Below are 25,560 nucleotides of genomic sequence, written 5' to 3' on the forward strand. Positions count from 1 at the left end.
ATTCATTCCTTCTCCATTCTAATGAATATATAGTTCAAAAAAATTAGTTCCCACTTTTTTCTTTTCTAGGAAATACACACTAGATCTTTCAAAAACAAGTTATATGAGGAAATCTTGTTTCCTGAATGCCTGGGGTCTAAGCATCTATGTACTATACATAAACCCAAGTTGTACCTCCAATTACTCATGAGTCAAACTTAATCTTACTGTTCATTATTGCAATATTCTAACCATGCTCATATAATCTCCAAAACTAGGGAAATTCCCCAAATGTGCTGATTTAATTTGTTCTGCAAGAGAAGATAAATAATGGGGAAAGAATTTTTATAATGACCACCTCCTTTTCCAAGTAGCACTTGGTCAATGAAAGGTAAGAGTAAAGAAGAAAATGAAGAACAATTTATTTCTTAATTATCAGGAAGTTAAAAAAAAATTAAGAAATACTCAAAATTTCCATTGAATGGATTTAAGTTAGTGATTTCCCTACCTCCATGGGTTGCATTTCTTAAAAACCTAAGTTATCTTGCATATTTCAAATGTCACAATCTTGAAACATCATTTTTAAGAATCATATGTCATACTTTAAATGATTGCATGAAGATTCAGATAGGATTAGGAGCATGATCAATTTAATAGAGTCCTGCACTTAAAACATAGTGACTCTGTGACCTCTCTGAAAGTTATTTAATCATACAGGGCTCCAAGCAACTCAAAGATTATAAGTTCCAAGGGTATATTGGTCATTTTCTCATTTAGAAGTCCCCAAATCAGTGAAATCATAAGTTCAGTCCTTCTTCTAATCCCCATTCTTCCAGAGGAAAAAAAAATTCCTCACACCTAGTGGCTAAAATGTATCTGCTTGACTACAGAATCCCCTTGGATATAAGCAGGTTAAGGAATGAAAGTAATCAAAACAAAAGCCTTTCTCAGAAAAGTGGCAATCTAATCAGTGGGTTTGCTTATTAGGCCTTTCATCCAAAGAGAATGTTATGAATTGTCACACTAAAGGTTCGTCATTCTGAGTCAGGGGGAAGTTAGGTGTGTTCCATCTTTTTTTACATGAACCAATAGCCTCTTACAGAGGTCACACATAATTACCCTTCTCCTACATCCTTAAAAAAAGGTAATCAAGAAAAAAATATTTTGCCTCTAATGTCCTAGGTGGACTCTTTGGGAATAAAAAGATGTTCATTCCTAGATAAGAACAGCAATTAATAAGATGTAGTCTTTTCTCCTGGAATTGGTCTATTTAAGCCTAAAGTAATGCCCCCCTTTCTCCTGACTTCAAAGTGATGGGGTGAAGCCTGAAACTGTCCCCCTTGACTTTTGAGGGGGAGTAATGGGGTGAATTCTGAAACTGTGCCCCCTTTGATCTGTAAAAGAAAGGAGATTTGAGTCTGAAAAGTCTAGGAAAGCATATGTTCTCAGACTAGTTAAGTGGCTTCATTCAATTGGAGATCTTGGTCAAATCACCTTCCAATGATCTTTTAGGGGTAGCTCGATCCTCTTCAGATCCAGGCTCTGGAAAAAAGCCTTCAAAACAATTTATTCAGTTGGAGATCTGGGCCTGTTGAGTGGCTTGAAACCCCAAGATAAGTATCTAGGTCTAGGGGCATTGACTCTCTTTTCAACTGGAAACAAGCCTCAGTGCCATTAAAAAGACAATTTTGAACTCAAAATCTCTGCAGAAGTCGGAAGTAGGATTATGCTTTGCCAAGGGGTCTCTCTTCTTGGCACAGCTGCCTAGTAGGCCTCTTGCCTTCCGGGAAGACATTCTCTTCTTATTGATAACCTTTGTTATTTCTCTGACCTCTTAGCACTGAGGAGTCTGTCTTCCTAGCAAAGCTGGTTTCTCAGTGCCAATAAAAATCCCTTTTGCCATTTAGATTTTTCACGTTAGTGAATTATTTCACATTGGACCTGCATCTCGGATCAGAGGGGATTCTCATATCAATTCTCTACTATTAGACCCGCATCAAAACAACATGATTATATATATTGGGTTTGTAATAAATTCTCAGTAGAAAAAAAAAAAAAAACAGGAGCCAAGTTGTTAGGAGTAAGTAGCCTCTCATCTTTTCCACTCTTCAATCTAATTTCTCTTTCATAATTTCTGATTCACTGGGTTCCTACAGAATGCTAAATGCTGTATAGAACAAGAAAACCAACTTGTCATTGCTCTATACAATCTTTTTTTTTTTTGAATTTTTATTTTTTAATTATTATAGCTTTTTATTTACAAGATATATGAATAGGTAATTTTTCAGCATTGACAGTTGCAAATCCTTTTGTTCCAACTTTTTCCCTCCTTCCCCCTACCCCTTCCCCCAGATGGCAGGTTGACCAATACATGTTAAATAAGTTAAATACAATATAGGTATACATGTCTAAACAGTTATTTTGCTGTCTATATAATCTTAATCTCTAATTCATATCAGTAAATCTTATAGTTTAGGCATGAATATAGAAGGAGACTGAAAAAAGGACTTATCCCATGCACAATGCTATAAACAAAAGTACGAGGAAGAGTTGTGCTCTATGATGTACCCTAAACAATAACTTAAGACAGATTACTTTGTAACATACTATGGAAACTTAGGAAATACAGAGTTTCTGTCTTTTAAAGGAATTACAGTTATTATAGTATTATCTAAAAACTTTCTAGGTTTTCCCATACCTAATTGTAAATCTGTTTCTCCATTCTTATTTTTTCCCCTTTCTGTAACAAATAATATGATAAAAAGTCTCTTCTTGAAATTCTTTCTACCTTAGACTCTGACACCATAATCTTTTGAGTCTCCTACTTCTTTGACTACTCCTTCAAAATTCAATTCAACTGTCACTTCTTTCATGAGCTTTTCCTTATCCCTCCTGGTCACAAATACTTTTTCCATCCTTCAACATCATAGATCATTATTTCATGCATTTCACATTCAATTCTGTATTATCTGTGGAGGTATATCAACTAAATTGTAAGATCCACGAGCACAGAAAGTATGTTTTATTCTCCCCCAAAGTTAAATACAATACTCAGTCCACAGGGATAAAAATAGGGACCAGAACTGTGATTCCATTGATTTAAGGAAGCCCTAGGTGAGGAAATTCCCTCTATTAATGCAAGTCTGCATGTTTAGAGAGATTCCAAGAGCACTGAGCAGTTTTGATTTTCCCAGGGTCACACAGTCAATGTGTGTTAGAAGCAAGACTTGAATTTAGATCTTTCTGGATTCAAAGCCAATTCTTTATACTCTTCTTGCTCAGCAGATCGCACATTTTTTTTTTTTACTAAATATTTTTAAATCTGTGTGAAAATAAATCTGAACTTGACTTATTATCCTACCAACAAATAGGTTTCTATTAATTCCACTTCATCATCCTCACACAAAGATAATAACAAAATTTTGTCAATTTTCCTTTCAAAAAGGCTTGCTTGTTTTTTTCCCCTTTCTCTTCCCATTGTTAAACCTCTAGTCAACACCCACATTACTTCATACTTGGTTTATAGCAGTTGGTTCCTAAATGATTGCCTTGCTTCCAGGCTCTTTGTCCTTCAATTTTATTCTACCCACTGCTACTATATTAATCCTTTCCATTGAACAGTGTGAAATCCAAATACTTCTTTGGCATTCAAGGCCCTCCATAACCTTGTTGGTTTCAGCTATTTTCCTTCATAAATTTTCTGTGTTCTCATAACATTCTCTATTCTTTACCTCTGTTCATAGGGAAAATATTACTTGTTTCATTTGTTCTATTGAAGTTTTACACTTTGGTCAGAGCCTATCTTAATTGCTTCCTCTTCTACTTTGACCATGTATTAAGTCCATATTGAAATTCTTATTCCTCTGAATTGACAAAACTTAGTGCCCTTCTCACTCATCTGATCTCTTTGTGGCATCTCTATTATTTCCATAAGTTATCTGTTTATATTTCTCTCTACATACTCATGTTTTTATCTTATTTTTTTACAAACTACATTATGAATTCCTTAAGGTGGGGACTACATATTATTAAAGATCTTAGAAATTATTTAGTTGAATTTCTCATTTTACAGATGTAGAAAGTGAGGTCCAGAGAGAAAAAGGGACTAATACAAAATCCAAAAATTGCTTTTCTCTTTCCCCTCTAGTCCTATTCACATAGAGCTATGCACGTAGTAAGTGCTCAATAAATTTTTTTTGGACAAAAGGAATGAACTATACTGTTGCTTAGCTAATATCTAAGATAGCCCCTTACACTTCCTTACATTATTATGTGTCACAGAGAACATGCTATAGTGAGGCTTCAGGTGGAAATGTCAGGTTCAAGAAAGAAAGTGTGATCTTTATTATTGTGAAATCAAAATTAAACATCTTAAAGGCAACCCTGCTAGTCTATTACTTATGTCAATTATTTTAAATATGTATTTATTTTAAAACCACTTTCTAACAGAAAGAAACCCATGAATTAAATGGACAACATAAAAGTTAAAAAGAAAATTCCAGAAATGGTATGAAGATTGAAAGCAATTAAGGCATGTCTTTGAGATACTTGAGTCAGTAAAACACACATCTATAATATAATATCTGTTTAGTGACTAACATGCCTAGTTTGCTTGTAGGCATCTAGTGAATTGAATTCAAGTTCCATCATTCTTTTACTAAAGCAAATGTTCAGTCATTTACAAACACACAAATCAAGAACTTGTTTTAATTTATGGTGACTTAGGGTGGCTCTTACCTAACTTAGTTCTGAGGAGTTCCTGACCCATTCCATCAATTTGTAGTCTGTCAAAGTTAAGGATATCACAGGCTATTAAGTAACACATTTTATAGCTTTCTTATCTACATCTTAAAGAATTTATTTCTGTTATTCATGCAGAGAAGGCAAAAGATTTCATTTCAAGAATCTTCATAAAGGTAAGAAAACTATTAGGTACAAAGTCTTTTATTTCCTTTTAAAGTAAAAGTCAAACTTTTCAAAAAAAAAAAAAAAAGCCCATGCAATTGAAAAAGCCAAGTTGAGGCATATATATAATATTTGGAGTATCCTACTTTCTTCATACTTTTTACCTCCCAAATTGGTTACCTCCGGTTCAAAATATTCTATGTATCCCTATCAAGTCAAAATTTGTTCAGATGTTTTACTTTTTAAAAAAAAATTAGCCAGAGGACAAAATTAGTTTGAAACAAAAGCATTTGAAGAAGAATTTAAGTTGTACTAAAAGGTTCACTCAATAAGCCTAGGGCAATGCTCTCACAAGTACTAGGATCATTAGTGGGGGGAGCAAAGAAGTTTATGTAAGAGATAAGCATAGAGGGAATGTACCTGGAAAGGCAATTTATGTCTATAACAAAGCAAGATCATCAGTGTCATCTAGTGATGCCATTGAGTTGTTCCACTGGTCTTTGCATGGTCTCAGTTGAGTATTACTTTACCAGTTTCATTCTCATATCATAGTTACTATTGGGAATGTTGTCTCAGTTTAGGATTACTTTACTAAACTCTTGGTGGTTTGTGCTATAATCTTTGTTGTGGGCTCTTCTACAGGAATGTCTGCTAGGATATAGCTACTAAATTCCTTTCCTAAATATATGCTTAAATCTCCATTGCCACAATATCCAGCTAGCAAATGCTAGGTAGCCTTACGCCAGGCTAAAATTAAATCTTTTCTTTTCAAACTCCTATGTGTAGATAGGAGTAAGAGCCTGTAGCTATAAATAACTACCTAATGTAAGATTAAATCTTTCTAAGTTTTTTGGATGAATTAAAACTCTCACATAGGAAAAGATGTAAAATAGTGGGACTACTGCTTTAATTCATCAAGTTTTCTTTTAAGAGAACATTTAATCCTGGAGGAATGGTTTATCAGTAAAAAATAATTTGTAATTATTTTCTAAAACTGAGTCTTTACTATTTCTGTGCGCCTCTCTGAGTGATTACAATGATTCTTTTTTATGATCCTAATAGGACTAGATATATTCTAAGATTCTGTGACCACTTCTTTGAACTGCAAATAAATTTAAGTCAGAATAAAGTAATCAAATGCAAAAGCAAACAATGATAAGAGATAAGTGAGAATCTCTCCTCACCAAGAACATTACATTCTAATAAAAAAAGACATTACAGCCGGGGAAGTAGTGGCCAGGGGAAAATTGTTTGGGTACTGATGATTTGATTATTGTCTCAAAGCTCAAGTAAGGAAGGTGGGGAGGGAATAGCATGAAGATGACCATAGAATAGTAATAAATTGAGTCTGGATCCAGATTACTTGTGATGAATACTAATTAGTAAGAAGCTCAGAGCCCTAAAGCAGTATTTCAAAGGGCCAGGTCAGAAGTTGAGACAGCAGCACAAGGAGAAATACAACAGTATAAAGATTAGGGGAGCCAAGGGAGGGGAGTTTGTGGGGAGTGGGAGAACAGAACAAAAGACTTGGTTATTGTTCTTAAACGTCACCTAACCAATATTCTTACTTTATTATTCAAATCTGTTAGCATGAAAGTCAGGTCAATCTCATGCTCTATTTTGACCACTGAAAGACCAAAATATTAAAACATGATGCCTTAGTAATTTAAACAAATAAGCTTAGGAAACTTGTCTTCTTAATCCAAAATCCTAAAATGTTGACGAAACATACGTTCACTTTTCTGATTACTTTACAAATTAAATTCTTATACTTCATTTAATATAGCTCTAGAGTTAGCGTTAGATATGACCTCAAAATGACACCTGTATTTTCAGGAAATTAGGATATTATTATCCTTATATTAAAAATGAAGCAACTAAGACACCAAAAACTGTGGTGATTTTTTTCTTTTTAATATAATAGTTCTCTCTGCAAGAGAAGGTTTCTCGAGGAGATTTTCTGGAGGCAGCTTTAGTTTCTGTTAAGAGTAAATAATCACCTAAAACACAGCCAGGTGATAAAAGTTCAGATCTTTTATTGCCTCCAATATAGCCTGGTTAGTTGAGAGGTCTATCTCTCTGCTTGGTTCCAAGAGCTCTTGCTGCTCTGTCCTTTGCTTCTGCCTCTGCTTTCTTCAGCCTCCAGAGCCAGCACCAAGTTGAATCTGTCTTGCCTCTGAGAGAGCCTTCTCAATCTTCAGCTGAACTCTCCACTCGTAGCTTCTTCCTCTGAAAACTCTTCTGACTGGCCCCTTTGAAGCTCTATTTATTCCAGAGAGAGGAATTGTGGGATGTGAGAGAGAGGGATTATGGGGTTTTCCCATAGTGCTCTCTGGCCCTAAGAGCTTCAAGGGAGGTGTGAATTCACAAAATTACAAAGTTTACTTTGTGAATCTCCCATACTTGTGAATTCCAATGAGTAAAGGTGTAAACACAAGCATTGTATTAATTAGTTCTACTTAGTACCTTGTTTCAGGTTCTGGCCCAAAACATCTTCTTGTAAGATCAGATCAATAATCTATCAACTCTAATTAGTTAGCAGTTTGTAAAGATTCCAATATCCCCCCCTTTCTTTTGTTTTAGAACATAGGGTGGTCATGACCTCCCTGACTTCTCAAGGAGGTGAGAACCCCCCAAAAAAGGTGATCACGCCTTCCCTGACACCTCAGGAAGGGAGATGAAAATACCAAAGGAAATAGGAAGTCAAATCAGATTAGTGGGTTTCTGAAGGGGCTCACTTGAAACAGGTACACATAAATCCATTAATATGGGCCAGAACTTGAAACAGATATACATGGTATACATAAATCCATCAATATGGGAGGCATTACATATAATTTACATAAGCACATAGCAATATAACACAGGCTAGTAGTAATGTAACAAATAACATGAATCAACATGAAAATTTAAATACTGCAATAGTCTCATCAACAATTTTTCATCTCAAGAAATCCAATGATTCTTGCAAATACATAAAACACATAAGCACATATAACAAAGGCTAATAGTATGTAACAAATAACATGAATCAACCTGAGAATTTACACATGTCCATAAGTCCTAGAAATAATCCAAAAGGAATCCATTATCCATTAGTTCATGTGCCAGGAATCCAATAGTTCCTGTAAGCTCTGAAGTACTTCAATACTCTCATCAACAATTTTTCATCTCAAGGAATCCAATGATTCTTGCTGGTTTTTCAAGAACTAAAACAGTCTCATCTTGTGTTAGGAAATCCAATGATTCCTGAAGATTTTAAAAGTTCTTTTTAACAATCTCATTGTCAGTCATGCTCTTTCAATGTCAGATGTTTCTTAAATCTCCTTTGTTTTGAAGTTTTTCTCTTTCAGTTTCATCTCAGGGAATCCAATGATTGTTGCTGGTTTTTCAGGAACTGAAAGCTGAAGATTTTAAAGTTCTTTTAACAATCTCATTGTCAGCCATGCTCTTTCAATGGTGAGCACAATCAGCAACAGAACCACCCGATGTTTCTTGGGTCTTCTCCTTCGTTTCAAGGGTCTGCTCCATCTCTCTGCGATGGACAAGGCTAATGTGGCTCGTTGGCACCCAGCTGATTCCTTTTCCACCTGTAGAGATAGAAGCAAACCCTCTTCCCCAAGCAGTTAGCCTATCTGGTCCCTTCCATTCACCACTTTCTGGATCTCTCCACATCACCTGGCAATTATCTAAAGATAGTGGAGCTGCTCGCACTGGACACTGCTCTTCTGAAGGATTATAAAACCTGTCTGCTGGAGCCAGAGCATCTTTATCAAAAATTAAAAAATTAATGGTATAGAGAACTAAATTTAGAAGCTCTCTAGGGTTACTGGTGGCTCCCCCTTTCTTTTGTTTTTGGAGGAATATCTTAATGTCCCTGTTTCTTCTTTCTATGATTGCCTGATCTTGAGGATTAAAAGGTATGCTAGTGGTGTGTAAAATCTTATACTGTGCACAAAAGCGTTCAAAATGTTTGGAGCTATATGCAGGTCCATTATCTGTTTTTATTTCTTGTGGCACACCCATAATTGCGAATGCTTGAATGAGGAATTCAGTGACCACTCAGGCTGTCTCTTTTGCTGGAACAATGGAACAAAGACTAGCCCCTTTGAAGCTCTATTTATTCCAGAGAGAGGAATTGTGGGATGTGAGAGAGAGGGATTATGGGTTTCTCCCATAGTGCTCTCTGGCCCTAAGAGTTTCAAGGGAGGTGTGAATTCACAAAGTTACAAAGTCTACTTTGTGAATCTCCCATACTTGTGAATTCCAATGAGTATTGCAAAAGTGAATCCTGAAAAGGTGTCTACTACACCATGGATAAAAGACAGACGACCAAAAGATTTATAATGGGTCACATCCATTTGCCAGATTTTATTGGGTCTCAAACCACAAGGGTTCTTCCCTGGAGGGAGCGTAGGAGGGTAGAAAGGAAGGCAAGCTGTACAGCTTTTTACTATGCTCCTACCTTCCTCTTTTGTTATCCCAAATTGGAAACGCAAAGCTCAAGCAGCCTAATGGTATTTAGAATGGGATTCCCGGGCCTCCTGAAATAAAGGTGTACTGGCTAACATAGTTAAAAGGCTATGTGCCTTTGAATTTCCGTCAAAAATAGGACCTGAAAGTCCACTATGTGAGTGGACATGCAAGATATAAATTTTTCCTGGATGCTTTCTCACTTGCTCTTGAAGTTCCTTAAAGAGCTGATATATATTAGAAGCTGCCAATTTTATTTGGGCTATGGCAATTCTTTGTACCACACCTACTGAATAGGCTGAATCAGATATTATATTTATGTCTCCTGGGTAATAAGTGAGAGCTAGCATGATCGCATATAATTCATTCTGCTGAGTGGATTGAAAAGGAGTTCTGACTACTCTTTTTATGGTTAAATTATGAGAGTATACAGTACAAATATTTTGTTTGGCCGCATCTGTAAAAATAGTTGGTCCTTTAAGAGGAACCTTAGAAACCTTCTCCTCAAAAATCCATTGACAATTATGCAGTAGTCTGGTTATCTTTAATGGAGATCCATGTGCAAAATTTGGAGCTGTGGCCAATAAAATTTGCCACTCTGGGATGGTCTCGCAGCATACATTAATTTGTGCATTTGTATAAAAGGTGTATATCTTGTCAAGTATTGTCCCAGATAATTGTACTGCTCTCTTAATGGCCTTTAATAAAATTCTAGCCAAAAGTACTGGGTAAGGAGTAAGGCTTTGTTCTGATTGTTCCAGGAGGTTCACCCACTCTATCACACTGTCTCCTTGATGAAGGACTGCTGTGGGTGCTTCTTTTGTAGCAAAAACTAATATTTCTAAGGGTTTTTGATTTACTCTTTCAACCACATTAGATAAAGCCAGTTCAACTTCTCTCAAAGCCTCTTGACCTTCTTTTGTAAGCTGGCGTAGTGAATTTAAAGCAGTGTCTCCCCTTAAAATGTCATATAATGGTTGTAATTGATTGGTAGTTAAACCTAACACTGGACGCATCCATTGGATATCTCCTATTAATTTTTGGAAATCATTTAAGGTGTTCAACCTCTCTGTTCTTAAAGACAGTTTTTGTACTGTAAGTGCCTTAGAATGTATTCATATCCTAAATATTGAAAAGGAGCATGCCTTTGAATTTTTTCTGTAGCGATATGAAGTTTGTAGTTTCTTAGTGTTTCTATGGTCTTTTGTAGACATGCTTCTCACATTCGCTCCTCAGGTGCATATCCCAATATATCATCCATATAATGTAATAGCATAACTTTTAGAAATGCTTTTCTTACTGGAGCCCCACATTGGGAACCAAAATGTGATGATTTTCTTCTTTTTAATACAATAGTTCTCTCTGCAAGAGAAGGTTTCTCGAGGAGATTTTCTGGAGGCAGCTTTAGTTTCCGTTAAAGAGTAAATAATCACCCAAAATGCAGCCAGGTGATAAAAGTTCAGGTCTTTTATTGCCTTCAATATAGCCTGGTTAGTTGAGAGGCCTATCTCTCTGCTTGGTTCCAAGAGCTCTTGCCGCTCTGTCCTTTGCTTCTGCCTCTGCTTTCTTCAGCCTCCAGAGCCAGCACCAAGTTGAATCTGTCTTGCCTCTGAGAGAGCCTTCTCAATCTTCAGCTGAACTCTCAACTCGTAGCTTCTTCCTCTGAAAATTCTTCTGACTGGCCCCTTTGAAGCTCTATTTATTACAGAGAGAATTGTGGGATGTGAGAGAGAGGGATTATGGGTTTCTCCCATAGTGCTCTCTGGCCCTAAGAACTTCAAGGGAAGTGTGAATTCACAAAGTTACAAAGTTTACTCTGTGAATCTCCCATACTTGTGAATTCCAATGGTGTAAACACAAGCATTGTATTAATTAGTTCTACTTAGTACCTTGTTTCAGGTTCTGGCCCAAAACATCTTCTTGTAACATCAGATCAATAATCTATCAACTCTAATGAGTTAGCAGTTTGTAAAGATTCCAACAAAAAACTACTTCAGTCAAGTTTTCACAGCTTCTTAGCAGTAGAACAGACCTAGAATTTTAGCCTCCTAGTGTATGACTCTTTCTATAAATCTAAATTGTCAGAATATCAAAAACAAACACTATCCACTTCAGAATCTACAAGTATTTTTCTAATCCTATTAAGACCAGGTTTTATTCTAATAAAAGAGAAAAAAGATAATATTATATAAGAAGGATTTTGTTCACCTCTAGAATTGCACTACTTCTATTAAAAAATGGAAATCCCCCTTCAGTTTGTTGGGAAAAGGCTAGAGGGAAGTGATAAAGTTGTTAAAAAGAAAAAAGAAAAAAAGATGATTGTATTATTTTTAAATACATAGAAGAAAACATTTTTAAAAATCAGAAGAAATAACAGACAAGCAGGACAGCTTTTAAAGTTAAATATTAAATTTACTTTATACTTTAAAGGAAAATGTAGCTTTTTGGATCACAGATTTGGGGTTTTGTAACACCCTCTTTTCTATCCTGCTTTGTATATAAAATTATTCATGTTATTTGGTGCTTGAGTTAAGAATAAAAATAATTTTTAAGAGAGAGGAAAAAATCTCAACAGATATTTTTAACATTTTCTTAAGATATTTAACTTATTGACTATCATTTAAAATAGAACTTTCCTCTACTTGGCAGTCCTTTGGTAAAAAAAAAAAATAATAACCCCCCAAAATGGGAATTTTGCTATTTCAACAGATCTATGCTCTCACTGATGTGTATACCATCTCCAACCATTGCAAATTACAAACATTCCATGTCCTTTCATGCTGCATCAATATCTTGTCCTTGTCCTCTCAAAATCTCCTCATAATCTTTCTCATTAAGGTTGTACCCAACATGACAGATTGGGCTCTGGATCTTTTGGCATTGTTGTATATCAATGGAACATATGAGCTAGTCATCAACAGTACCTACTCTTACCATATGCCTGGCCAATAGAATGAATATAAATATGAATAAAAAGAATTTAAAGAAATTTGAGGGAACCTATAGGACATAATACAGGAGGAAGCAAGAAACACCAAGAGAACAGTGTTACACAATCACCATAAAATCTCATATTGTATATGTGTGTGTGTGTGTGTGTATGTGTGCTGTATATGGGACAGCTGAATGGTACAATGGATAGAATGCCAAATTTGGAATCAGGAAGAATTGAATTCAAATCTAGCCTCAGATATTTACTAGTTATATGTCCATAGACTAATCAGTCTACTGACTAGTTAACCCTGTTTGTCTGTTTTCTTATCTGTAAAATGAGATGGAAAAGGAAATAGCAAACTACTCCTGGATCTTTGCCAAGAAAATCCTAAATAGGGATTCAGACATGACTGAAAAACGATTGAACTGAATAATGTATATGTTTATCATATGTATACACATGTATGTATTGGTAAAAGACATTAGCACTGAGAACAAAGCAGTGACCATTCTTAATTTCAGAAGACTAACAATAGACTCTTTTTCCCCAGACAGTTGTAAAATAAGGCATACATCAGACATGCCCAAGTATAAGTTTGTTTTTTTTTTTACCTATACTTATGTGTTAAAAGAGAAAGGCTCATTTGGAAGAGAGGAAAATGAATCATTGGGAAATAAGAAAAAAAAAAAACTTCAATAAAACATTTTCCAAAGGCATTTAAACTCTTTGGGGCTCCTCTAAACTTTCTCCCTCATCTTGAAATTCTGATTATATTAAGTCTATTTTTCCCTATAAATAGTCAGTTCAGTCAGTCAACAAGCATCCAAAGGAAAGCCTCAAACATGTTGGGTAGATCCCCAACTAAAAGAATTGTGGGAAGATAGATAAATATGTTCCATCGGATAAGAGAATATTAATTGTTATGATCTATGTGGTTGAAAGTAGTAGTACCCATATTGATAATATCATTGATCTATTAAAGTATCTAAATTCCCATTTTTTTAAATTAAACCAAATGGATGTCAGATAGAGGAAACAACTCTTTTATGTGATAGTTTGAGAGAAGATTATATTTTTTCATTACTTAAAAAAAAAACCTTTTGTTTTGAATTTAAACACCAAAATTTGATATAATTATTACTTGCAATCAATTTCATGTAATAATAATGATACTGCCTTTCTAAAGAAAAGGAAAACTAGGGGGCCACCTAGATAGTGCAGTGAATAAAACATCAGTCCTGAAGTCAGGAGGACCTGAGTTCAAATCTGATCTCACACACTTAACACTTGCCTGTCTGTGTGCCCTTGGGCAAGTCACTTAAACCCAATTGCCTCAGCCAAAAAAAAAAAAAAAAAGAGTATAGTCAGAGATCACCAAATCAATCCCTGTAGACAAAAAACAATGATTGTTATGGGCTAAAATTTCAGCTTAATAATTGCTAAGAAAGATAAAAATGAGGACTATAATGAGTGCACTACCCAGTGGCTGCCTCATATTAATCCAGCAACAATAGAAGGCAGGCATCCAAAAATAATTTATTTTCCATTGGGCCTCAATTACTTTTTATTTCTACTGTATGCAGTCTGTATTAAAATAATCATTTTGGAAAAATTAAGGATAAATTTGTACCATTGTTGACATTCATCAAACTTTAGCAGTGAGAATCATAAAAACAAAAAACCCTATCACAAAAATAAAATAAATGGTGCTTTACTGCTACAGTTGTAATAATTATATAGAGGAAAATGTATGAGGAAATCTCTACTATTCAAAAATCTTAGGGAAGTAATCATTATAGGTCTATACATTAAGCACTAAAACTATTGTCTTTTCTATTTTAACCATTTAGAAGAATAATCTTCCAAAAATGTATCTCATACTTCCTTGATTTTTAAATGCAATTTTTTAAGTGCAATATTTTTAAATATTGCATATAGAATTTGATTCTTGAAAATTAGCCGAATCAAAGCCAATCTGATTCTAAGGGAATTGATTCACACTAAGAGAAAAAGATTTAGGAACCATAATGTCAGTGTTATAATAATTGTGAACCATAATTCAGGGGAATTACATACACTTAGCAAAGTTGTGATTTTGTGCACAAAGTACTTTCCTCCAGATGGGTCAGTCAAACAGAATCAGAAAGTTGCTTCTTAGGGAGAGAATCTGAATGAAGATAGACTAGAGAGCTCTTAAGGGAAATTTTCTTTGTTCTGATTTGTCTTTTCCAACATGATTCGTGAAGAAATGTGTATTTAAAAAATTAATATGTATGTAGAACCAAAAAAAAAAAAAAACACACACACACACAATTAATTTAAAAAAAAAACAGAAAAGGGAAACATTCACCAAACTAGAAAGTTTTAATTAATTGTTCTTCACTTCTTTAGGAATATTTCCTTCTAAATAATGAGTATTCGTCCTCTAGATCAAAACTTCTTAAACTGTGGTTAGTACATCCCAATGGGGTCATATAAAAATTTCTTAGGCAAGAAGATGGCACAAGTGGAAAAAATTTAAGAAGCCCTGCTCAAAACAGTATATGAGTTGAAATAAATAGCTACTCAGGTTTCTTCCAATTCTTAAAATCTGTGATTTAATCTAAGATAAACTTCCTTGTTCATTGTTGTTGTACCTTGGCTTGTAGACAGTACTACATTTCTATATCATGCATATTAGCTTTGACAGAGAGATTATCTAAGGCAACAATTATCAAACTTTTTGACCTCAGGAGTCTCTTTAAACTCAGAAATTAATTTAGATCCCAAAGAGCTCTGGATGATGTGTGTTGTATCTATTGATATTTACCATATTAGAAATTTTAGCATCTTAGTATTATTATGCAAAGAATTTTGACCTCAGGGATACCCTAAAAAGAATCCCAAGAACTCCTAGAGGTTCCTGGACTGCAATTTGAAAACTACTTAAATTTTAAGCAATTGCAATAGGTATTTATTTGTACCTATATTTATTTGATACCCATGTACTAAGGATATAGAAATGAAAAGTGGTGCACATATTTGACCTCAAGGATTTGCTAAATGTAACTGTTAAATGATCAGGGTACCCCTGGATCTATTAAGATGTGTTAATTAAGCAAAATGGCAATAATTTGAATTGCTTTTTGAATTTTTGTTACTTCATATGTTTTTTCCATTTCTTGCTTTTTTGTCAGGCTATTATTTATTAGTTTACATGTGTAAAGATGTGAGTGGTAGCTCTTCACTTCTCTAATAATCTTTTTGCTTCTATTCAGTGATGGGTTTGGAGATCAGCTAAAGAACTTTGTTTAAACTAAGTGTTAAGCAAGACTGAAAATGTTTTTATAAGGGCCTAAGGCACTTTCCTATGAATAAAAGGCATAAATTTACACAGGAGCTTGGTGTCTGCCACTCAAAAGCCTTGTTTTCTCTGCATCCTTGTTCTAGGTTATGATCTATAACATAAATACAAATAAGTTTTATATGGATTGTGTTGTTGTACCATGCTGAGTACCATATAGCTGAAATATTACTTTAAATCTTATTAACCTCAAGATTCCAAAAGGAAATTAACTATCACCTACACAAGTAAAAAGATTCATTCAGCCAGAACTTTCTTAATGAAAAAAATATAATAGAGGAATAGGTCAAACATGCTTATTTATGCCACTAGCGTGTAAATCCAGAAACAGAAAGATGCTAAATTTATTAATTTGTAACTGGAAATTTATCAACAAAAGGTGTATTTTTACTTAACTGGTTTTCTATTATTACTAGCCATTTTTATTTTTATGTTAGTAGCTTTATGACCAGGTGTTAAACTTGAATCATTGTTTAAAATTTGAGTAACAAAAGAGAGAGAAACAGCTGTGTCATTCTGAAAAACGAGGTGCTTCCACTTTTTAGTTTACTACTTTATAATACTGCTGAAATTTTTTTCAAAATGAGAAATTCCTATCCCAAATTTAAGTAATTGAGTTCCTCATCTGATATGGAAGTTTAGTCACTATACTAAAATTCCTTTAATTAAGTTAAAGAATTTTAAAAAATTATCTTGGGTCCCATATTTTCTTATTTAAAAGCTGTTCTCCAATTACTGAAAAATCTAATAATATTACATAAGAATCGCTGTACTTTCAGTTTTTATTAACAATAAAACCTAAATGTTTTATATAATAGTATTTATTAAACCTAGAAAAGCAAAAGCAAATAAGCATACCAGGCAACTAGAATTATTGCTCTGTTCTGTTAGAGAACGATTTAAAGATAATAATTATTTTAGTTTTAATTAATACACTTATAAATGAGGTAGAATCATTTTCTTAGTTATAAATGTCATTGAACTGAAATACACGATACAACATTTTTCATGAGCATTTATAAGCAATATTGTGTGTTATTAAACTATGGGTTTCTCAAGGGGAAGCTGTGGAATCTCCTTTTATATAGTTACCTTAAAAAGGGATATATCTAGAGTCATCATAGAGACAACTAAAAATCTCTTCTAGCTGGATGACTCTACATAAGGATATTTCCCATTCTAAATTTTTCATCATTCTGATTACAGAACTGTAAAACAGGACAACTTTTTTCTTTCTTTTCTTTTCTTTTTAAATTTTTTTATTATAGCTTTTTATCTACAAGTTATATGCATAGGTAATTTTACAGCATTGACAATTGCCAAACCTTTTGTTCCAATTTTTCCCCTGCTTTCCCCCATCCCCTCCACCCCATGGCAGGCTGAGCAATAACACTATAAGTATGTTAAAGCATATATATATCCTAACAGTTATTTTGCTGTACAAAAAGAATCGGAGTTTGAAATAGTGTACTATTATACTGTTTTCTTTCTTTTCTAAAGACATACTTAAATAAATCCTAGGTCTAACTTTATTGTACTGGATAATATCATTAAATGGCAGCATAGACATCTGCCAAATCTTTCAGGCTCAGTGCTCTAATATGGAACAGCTGGAGAAGGACCCTGCATTCTTTTCTCTTGAGTAAACACTGGAGACTCTGTTCAGTATCCTGCTGCAATAAGGCCTAAAGAATTTCACCTATTCAAAAACTCATTCTACAGACTTTTTTCCTCTACTGGCACACAACTTATTTTAAAATCTCTCTCCACAAAGCTAGCAAAGAAGGCATTGAATTTTCCAACTGTATTAGCAATCTACAATACTTGAATAAGTACAGAAACAAAAAAATCTGAAAATGTAGTTTTCAATAATTTCTTTATTAAAAACACAAATATAAATGAATTGTATATCTACATAAATTCCTGATAGGTTACTTAAAGGTAAATCTTTTGCTTGTATCAAGTGAATCTGTGTAACAAAAGGCTCATTTACAGGAGTGGGGCTAATAAGGCTCCAGAAATAGTTATAAAATGCTTAAAAATGTAAGTGGGGTGGAGGAGGTAATAGATGAGACTTCCAGCTGCTCTGGACGTCCCCAAGTGAGGGAATATCTCCAGGTACCTCATTGTGGTTAAGGCCACTTACAACACTATAAAGTGCATTCACTATCTTTTTAATAGTATATTGTATCAGGTCCAGAGAACAAATTACTCTAAAACAAAATTCTGAGAAAGAACTGGGGGGAGGAAAGAGGGAGGAAATAAGTGAAGGAATGAAAATATGAATTTTATTTTTATTATCTGTTCTTTACACATCATACTGAAGCAATATAATGAGTTCCTAGGGGCCGTATTGGGCTTATTCCTACCTTACTTAAATCAAGCAAGACACATTATCCAAAAGAAACCCAGAAAACCCAGACTCTACGTGATCTGACTCACTTATTTCATAGGAAACTGCATGAAAGAAAAAAATCAATCATTCAAGCTACCAGTTAACATATAGTACCCCAGTTACAACACCAAATAGATTGAAGTAGTTCACTTGTGCAAAAAAAAAAAAAAAAAATCAAGTTGAGGTAAGTCCCCTGAATTAAGGGGAAAAGAATGGGGATGGGAAAACTTATATATAAAGAAATTACCAGCTAGTACATTCTAGTCCCCTTGCTTCTGCTGTCACAGGGGCGGGAACAGAGGTTAGAAGGAGGAGAGGTCTAAGAGCACAAGTTAGTAGTCAAAAATGGATTGGTTGCACCAAACTTACCGGGGTTATTGGCTTCTCCTTCAAGAATGTGAAGCTCAGTGCAGTCCGCCAGGGAATGCTCCAAGCAGATCTGAAGAAATCGAGCCTGTGTCCTGCTCACCCGCTTTAAAAGGGACAGCAAAGCAACAGTCTGTTCACATTCATTCCAGCCTTTAAACCAACCTGCCAGCACTCCGACTTGATCTCGAAACATCATTATTAGAGGGGAAGCTTCAGTGGGAGAGAGGGGGAAAACAAATATAAATCCCCCTCCCACCCTACCCCCACCCCAAAGTTTACTGGAGTTGCAATTTCAATGATCACCAGAATAAAGTCCTTTTAGGAAAAAAAAGGCCTTTGGTGCATGGATATGGCAGATTATGTTCACTTCTTTCTTCAGTTATGCGTCAGTAATTCTTGCTGATTTCTTCAACGAAGATGACTGTAGCAGAGGAATTTTTTTTTTTTTTTTAGTATGAAAAAAAAAAATCTCCACAAGGCACACAAATGTACAGCTTTTCCCTTCCCTTCCCCAACTCCCTCCCTCCCCCCCTCTCTCTCACAGCCAGGGATTTCAGACGTTTTCAGCTCTCTTTTCCCCTGGGCAACAGGTCAGACCCTCTTCACACTCAAATTCCCAAGGTTCACAACTGGAAAGAAAGAAATTGGCTGCGCTTAGACTCCCGCGGAGATAAGGAGAACTGCATGATTCAGGAAGGTAGTCTCCCGCTTCACAATATATTTTAGAGGATTTCTGATCAATAATTTGAGTAGTGGGGGGCAGGGGGGAGGGGACGGGGGAAGATGTGTAGAGCAGTAAAAATTAAAAATAACAACCCTCTCCCCCGGCTCCCCCTCCCGCCTCCCCCCCCCCCCCCCCCCCGCATGCAACTCTGACAGAGATAACGAGATTTCCAGGGGAGAGAGTTAAAGAAACCTCCCTACTAAGGTATAGGAGGATACCCCAGCAGCTTCCTGTTGGCTGCTGCTGCTGCTGTTGCTGCTGCTGCTGCTGCTGCTGCTGCTGCTGCTGCTGCTGCTGCTGCTGCTACTGCGGCTACTGCCTCTTCCTGCTGCATACGGGTTTCTCTTCCCTGAGGACTTTAGGGATTATACCTGATACCTCTAAATGCAACAGATCACTCGAGCAATGAAAACTTACAATACGCCGAGGGGAGGGGAGGGGAGGTTTTGAGACCCCCCTCAAAAGAATCCAGGTTCCTTTCCTCCTTCTTTTCCCTCCTCCTCCCGGAGAAGCAGCCTAGCGGCTGCCACTCCATCTACAACCAACCAGCATCTCCAACCACCAGACTCCCTTTTGAATCTAGGCCTTGAGCAGCAGCAGCAAAAAACAAAAATAAACTCTTCCCACCCAAGCCTTAAGACACAACCTGCAGGAGCAATGAGCTTCCAGACTTCCCTCCCACCTTCGACTCCCCTTCTTCTTCCATCGTCCTTTTAGAAAAAAGCCTGACATGATATTAAAATAAAAATAAAAGCATTTTAACACCCCTTTTTCCTCCTCCTCCCGGCAGGGAGGGTCGGTTTGGCACAAAGCCTCTACACATTTCTCCTCCCCACTGGCATCTCCAAAATGACTTTCCGGCTAAACACCCTGGCGGCTTCTGGGCCGCCAGAGCCCGGAATGGTTTCATTAGCAGAATAGGGAGCTTCGGGGAGAATGCGGCTCCGCGCTGCCAGAACACGCCCCCAAACGTTGATCGCAGAGAAAAAAAAAGTTAGGTTCCTATGGCTTTTCCGGGCTACCCTCATCTTCTCTCCCTCTCCTTCCACATCTTCTTAAAGTCTTAAGGATTGGATCTGGAAGTGGGAAAAGAGGTGCTCAGACTCTAGACCAACTCTCAGAGCAATTCGGGCTTCAAGCATCCCCTACCTCACCCACACTGCCCTCCTGGTTTTCCAAACTTCACAAGCAGAAAAGGAAGCCCTGGGCTGGGTCGAGGCCCAGTGGATCTCGCCGTAGTTCCCCAGAAGTGTGTGGGGTGAAAGGGAAGGGTCACTCACCTCGGCCGAGTTCATAGCTGCGGTCTAGCGCCCCTGCACCGCTGGTTTCGGGGCAGGCAGCAATTCTCAAAGGAGTAGGGAACTCAGAGGTTCGCGGATGTGGGTCGTTCCGGAGGCCAGTTCCCCGAAGGCTGGGAGACTGGTGACAGGAGTCGGGGGTCGGTGGTGGTTGCGGCAGTGTCTCGGCTGCCGCCGCTGCAGCCACTGATGCCGCCTCTTGTGTCAGCTCAGTGAAGACTGGGGCCGACCGAGACCAAGTCGAGCTCCCCACATGCTACTGATTAACATACACCATTACATCATGGCTTTGGCAGCAAGAGCCAAAGTGCGGGGAGAGCAACCCCGCGGGGAGAGAAAGGGAGGAGGAGGTGAGGGATGGGGGGGAAATCCCAACTAAAAGAGAGGGTAGTGGAAGAGGAGGATCCCTAAATGTGACTAGGGGAGGAATTCGATGAAAAAGAGGGGGTCAAAGAAGTTTGGAGTAGAGGGTGAGAGGAGGTGGGGCTCAGCGAATTCCTCTCTCCGACCTCCGAAATTCTACCCTCCGAGGGATTACAGAGAGCGCGGAGTCAAGGAAAGCGGCTAGAGAGGCAAAGACAGAGAGAAACTGTGTGTGTATGTGAGTGATGTGTCTGGGTGATGTGTGAGGTGCTGTGTGTGATGCGTGCGTGTATGTGTGAGAGACAAGCAATGTGTGAGAGACAAGCAGACAGAGAAACCGAGAATGAGAATCGGGGATCTCACTTCTGCAGCCTATTATATATTGCATCACACCCGCAAGATCAGAATTTCATTCTCAAAGGTGTGGTTTTTAAAAACGTGTCATTCTGAGAAAAGAGAGGAGTGGAGGGAAAGAAAATGGGGGAGAGGAAGAAAAAGGTGTGTGTGAGAAAGACACTTGTGGGAGAAAGAGGAAGCACCTGAGGTTGCGGAGGTGCTGAGTGAGAGCGGAGAGAAAAGTAAACTTGGGGTTGTGTTGTATAGAAAATACATGTCCTCCTTGCGGGCTATAAGCTGTGAGGTTTAATTAGACGTGAACACACTGAACAGGTTATGTTTATACTTATCCAGTATGTGTACTTATTCAACAAAAGGTGAGAGCAAGGACTGGTTTTTCTCCAGGTCTTGCTGTATAAACAAACAGGGAATTGGGGCTTTTCAAAAGTCCTTTACAAGTTATGGAAGAAACTTTTCTGCTGCAGTTGTATAGACTTATTCCTGGCCATTGCCAGAATGTAGTTTGTATTTTTAGGCAGAGTTCCATAGTTGCTAAGTTAACACAGGCTAATTGGGGAGTTTGTCCAGGGATTAAACTTCACTTATTTCTACTGCCCTTCCTCATTAGTGAGGTTGGTCGTGGAGGGTTAATGTTCATGCATATGGAGAGAAATAGTGAGGATGACACAGAGATAAGGGAATGAAACCTTAGCCTAGCTTCCCCACCTCTCACTTCATTCCCCAGATACCTTCACTTCTTTCACTCTCAAGGCTTGGGCTTGGTTTGAACAATAGAAAGGTTTTTTTGGCTGGCTTGTTTTGTTTTGTTTTGTTCTGTTGTGACCTATTGGGGAGAAAGAACACAGGCAAAGTAAGCACTGGACAACTGCCTCAAGTGGATACAGAATGTAGTGGTGCAAAATTCTTGTTTTGCTTGGGTCTTCTCTGCTAAGGATTTTGCACTGAAAATGTGTGGGGGGCAAAGAGGGAGAAAATGTATAACAGAGAATTGGTTCCCAAAGAGAATGCTTACTCACTGTTCATAAATTCAAGTGACCTAGCCCAAATGAACTATTAGTAATATGAGAAAGATCACAGAAAATGAGAAAGGAGAAAATGTATGGGTTGAACTGCTGATCAGCAGAGCTTGATTTGGGAAAAGACTCTCGAATTAAAGGATCATTAAAGAGATAGTGAATATCTCCCCAAATTAGTAGGTACACAACACAACACAACAAAAACAGAGCTTCTTAAGAGCAGTCAAGTCAGGAAACCTTATTTCCTTTTATGAGGAAGTTAATAGGATAGAGTTTCCCTGGACTTCAACAAAACATAACCAGACTTTAATACTGTTAGATGGATTCAGAACAGATCAACAGACAGATCCAAAAAAGTTATTGATGGCCAAATGTCAATGTGATAGGAAAGTTATTGATGGCCAAATGTCAATGTGATAGGAAGTCTCCATTGAAGCTTTTCATGGATCATACTTAGTTCTCCTTGACTTTTTTTTTTTAATCAGTGACTTAAAGAGATAAATGGCATGCTCATTAAGTTGATCAATGATACCAAACTAGAAAGGCATAGCTAATGATGACAGGATCACAAAAGTTCTTGACAGGAACAGCATTGAGTGAATCTAAGAATAGGAAATTCAATGGAGATAAACTTAACTCAAAAAAATTGGTTTCACAATATTTGATAGCATAAAAGGAAACAAACAATCTTCTTCATTAAGAGACATTTATTTCCAGGAATAAGGAAATGATAGTCCCACTATACTCTTAGTCAGACATTAAAGTTAAAGGATGTTCATAAGTGTTCATTCAAGAGGAGAATCCAAGAATAATAGAGAGTCTCCCTTAGTGAATTTTGGTCAAAGGAACTAGAGATGTTTAATTTGTTTCTTAAAGGAATATGTGAGTTTCAATCAAAGGAACTGCAGGTATTTAATTTGGAGAAGAAATGACTTGGGAAGGATGTGATCATTTTGTCAAATAAGTATTAGAAAGTATTAGATTTATTCTGTTTAGCCTCACAAGGTGGAAACTAGACGTAACAAATAGAAGGTGAAAAAAAATTAATTCAGGCTTGATTTCATGAAAACCTTTCTAATCATTAGAACCATTCCAAAGTGGAATGGGATACCTTGCTGGTGATGAGTTTCCCAGACGGATTGGAGATACAGGACTACACTATGGCAGAGAAACCTGATGGGGAGAGAGGGGGTGGGTAGGTGAGGGAGATAGAAAGAAAGAAAGAGTGAGACACAAGACAAAAACACACACAAGAGACAGACTAGAAATTGACCTTGATTCCCAGAAAGCCTCTACATATAGACAGCAGGTGGCTCTAATAAGACATGTAGGAGCCAATAGGGATTATGGGTTAATGGTGACAGGTGTCTCTTTTTCAGGTGAGGAGAAGCTAGACTTCATATGGCTTTCCTTTTAAACCCAGTTTAGTAATAACTAAGTCAGTAATTTGAAAATGAAAATGAAAATGAGGTTATTCATATTTTGTTCCTCTTAGCAATCAGTCTCACTGGTCATGATTTGTTTCTAGGAATAGTTTAATTCTAAATTTATGTGCCAAGTCTGTATAGTCTCATCTCACTGTTCTATCTTGATCCCATTAATCAAGACTTTCCCCTCTCTGGAATAAGAAATACTCTCTTCCTTATCGTTTCTATTTGTAAACTTAAATAACATCAACATGCTGTTTTGCATTTGTGCTGGCCAACAAGATTTTATAGTGAATAAGTTAGATAAAATTGAAGACAACAGATAAAGAACATTTAAGTTAAAGTACCTGGCTAAATAGAAGAGGACTATATAACTTTGCTAGGAAGTAGCAAAGAGATACCTCATTGGTATTGGTCACTTCTTACCACCCTGGAGCTGTAGATCTCTGGTTTGGTTGCTCCTGTTGTGTCCTGACAGAATTAGTCTATATCTTCTGATAAGTTATCAGTGCTTCTTTCTTTTTTTTTTAATAAAGTTTTTTATTTTCAAAACATATGCACGGATAATTTGACAACATTGACTCTTGCATAGCCTTGTGTTTCAGATTTTCTCCTTCTCCCCTCCCCCCTCCTCCCCTAGATGGCCAACAATACAATCTATGTTAAACATGTTAAAATATATGTCAAATCCAATATTTATGAACATATTTATATAATTCTCTTGCACAAGAAAAATCAGATCAAAAAAAGAAAGTAAATAATAAGAAAACAAAATACAAGTAAACAACAACAAAAAGAGTGAGAATGTTATGTTATAATCCCCATTCAGTTCCTACAGTCCTCCCTCTGGGTGTAGAGGGCTTTCTTCATCAAAAGATCATTGGAACTGGCATCAGTCATCTCATTGTTGGAATCATGCTCATCAGAATTGATTATTATATAATATTGATGCTGCTATGTACAATGATCTGGTTCTGCTCATTTCACTTAGCATCAGTTCATGTAAGTCTCTCCAGCCTCTCTAAAATCATCTTCCTGATCATTTCTTAGAGAACAATAATATTCTATAACATTCATATACCATAACTTATTCACCCATTCTCCTACTGATGGGCAACCACTCAGTTTCCAGTTTCTTGCCATTACAAAAAGGGCTGCCACAAAAATTTTTCACATGTGGGTCCCTTCCTTCCTTTAAGATCTCTTTGGGATATAGGCCCAATAGAAACACTATCAGTGCTTATTTCTCAGCATATTGCTCACTTATATGCTTAGTACCTTCTATTATTCCTTTTCAAAAGTAAGCGTGGAACAATCCTAAGAATTAAGGTCAGTCTCTCATTCAATCTCTCTATACTAAAGGCAGAGTGCAGTAGAAGTCTTCAAGAAGAAGGTGCATGCTATTTGTTTGCTTAGTTATAGTGGGGATTCCTTTTGGATTTGGGTTGTATGGGATGATATGTGAGACCCCTCCTAACTTTGTAATTCTAAAGTCATCTACAATAGATGAATAGCCTATCTGTAACAGTATTAGTACAAAGAATAAAGAAATGAAAAATAATGCCTTTTTTTGTTTGTTTTTTGTTTGGTATTTTAGTGGAGATAAAAGGAGGTGAAATGGAAGGGTCATCTGAGAGGAACTAATTCTATCTTAACCCTACTTTTAAGACATTCAAAATTATTAATCTTATTAGTAATGAAAAATTGGGATTTTCAATCAATAAACCAAAGTTCATGTATATAACTAGTTAGTCAAAAGTTTACTTAATATAGTCACTTAAGCACCAAAATGCTAAACTCTATGGAAACTCTATGAGAAAAATCATTGATTGCTCTTCCCACTTCTTCTAGGAGCTTCTTAGTTTATCAAAGGGGGGAAAAAACTAAAATAATCATTCTTTTTTTCTATCTAACCTAGTGAAATTCATTTTATATTTCTCCATAAATCCATGTTTTACCTTCAAGGAATTAGGACT

At 36.5% G+C, this 25,560-nt stretch overlaps 1 protein-coding gene across 8 annotated transcripts in view; it reads right to left on the minus strand.

Annotated features, from left to right (window-relative positions):
* The window catches only part of SAMD4A (sterile alpha motif domain containing 4A), a 387,197-nt gene extending 366,497 nt beyond the window's left edge, over positions 1–20,700 (minus strand). For 5 of the 8 annotated variants that reach the window (XR_007950710.1, XR_007950709.1, XR_007950711.1 and 2 more), the window contains exons 1-2: positions 18,942–19,249; positions 18,400–18,820 (exon numbers count right to left, since the gene is read on the minus strand). Coding sequence is in view for 4 of the 8 variants with exons in the window: in XM_051978099.1 (XP_051834059.1) it covers positions 18,400–18,595 (196 nt within the window). In the remaining 4 variants the exon portion in view is untranslated. Of the gene's footprint in view, positions 1–18,399; positions 18,821–18,941; positions 19,250–19,341; positions 19,359–20,403 lie in introns of those variants that run through there. The other 3 variants (XM_051978100.1, XM_051978101.1, XM_051978102.1) reach the window with 3 other exon arrangements.
* Positions 20,701–25,560: the final 4,860 nt, after the last annotated feature.

Source organism: Antechinus flavipes, chromosome 2 (assembly GCF_016432865.1).
Source record: "Antechinus flavipes isolate AdamAnt ecotype Samford, QLD, Australia chromosome 2, AdamAnt_v2, whole genome shotgun sequence".
NCBI lineage: Eukaryota > Metazoa > Chordata > Mammalia > Dasyuromorphia > Dasyuridae > Antechinus > Antechinus flavipes.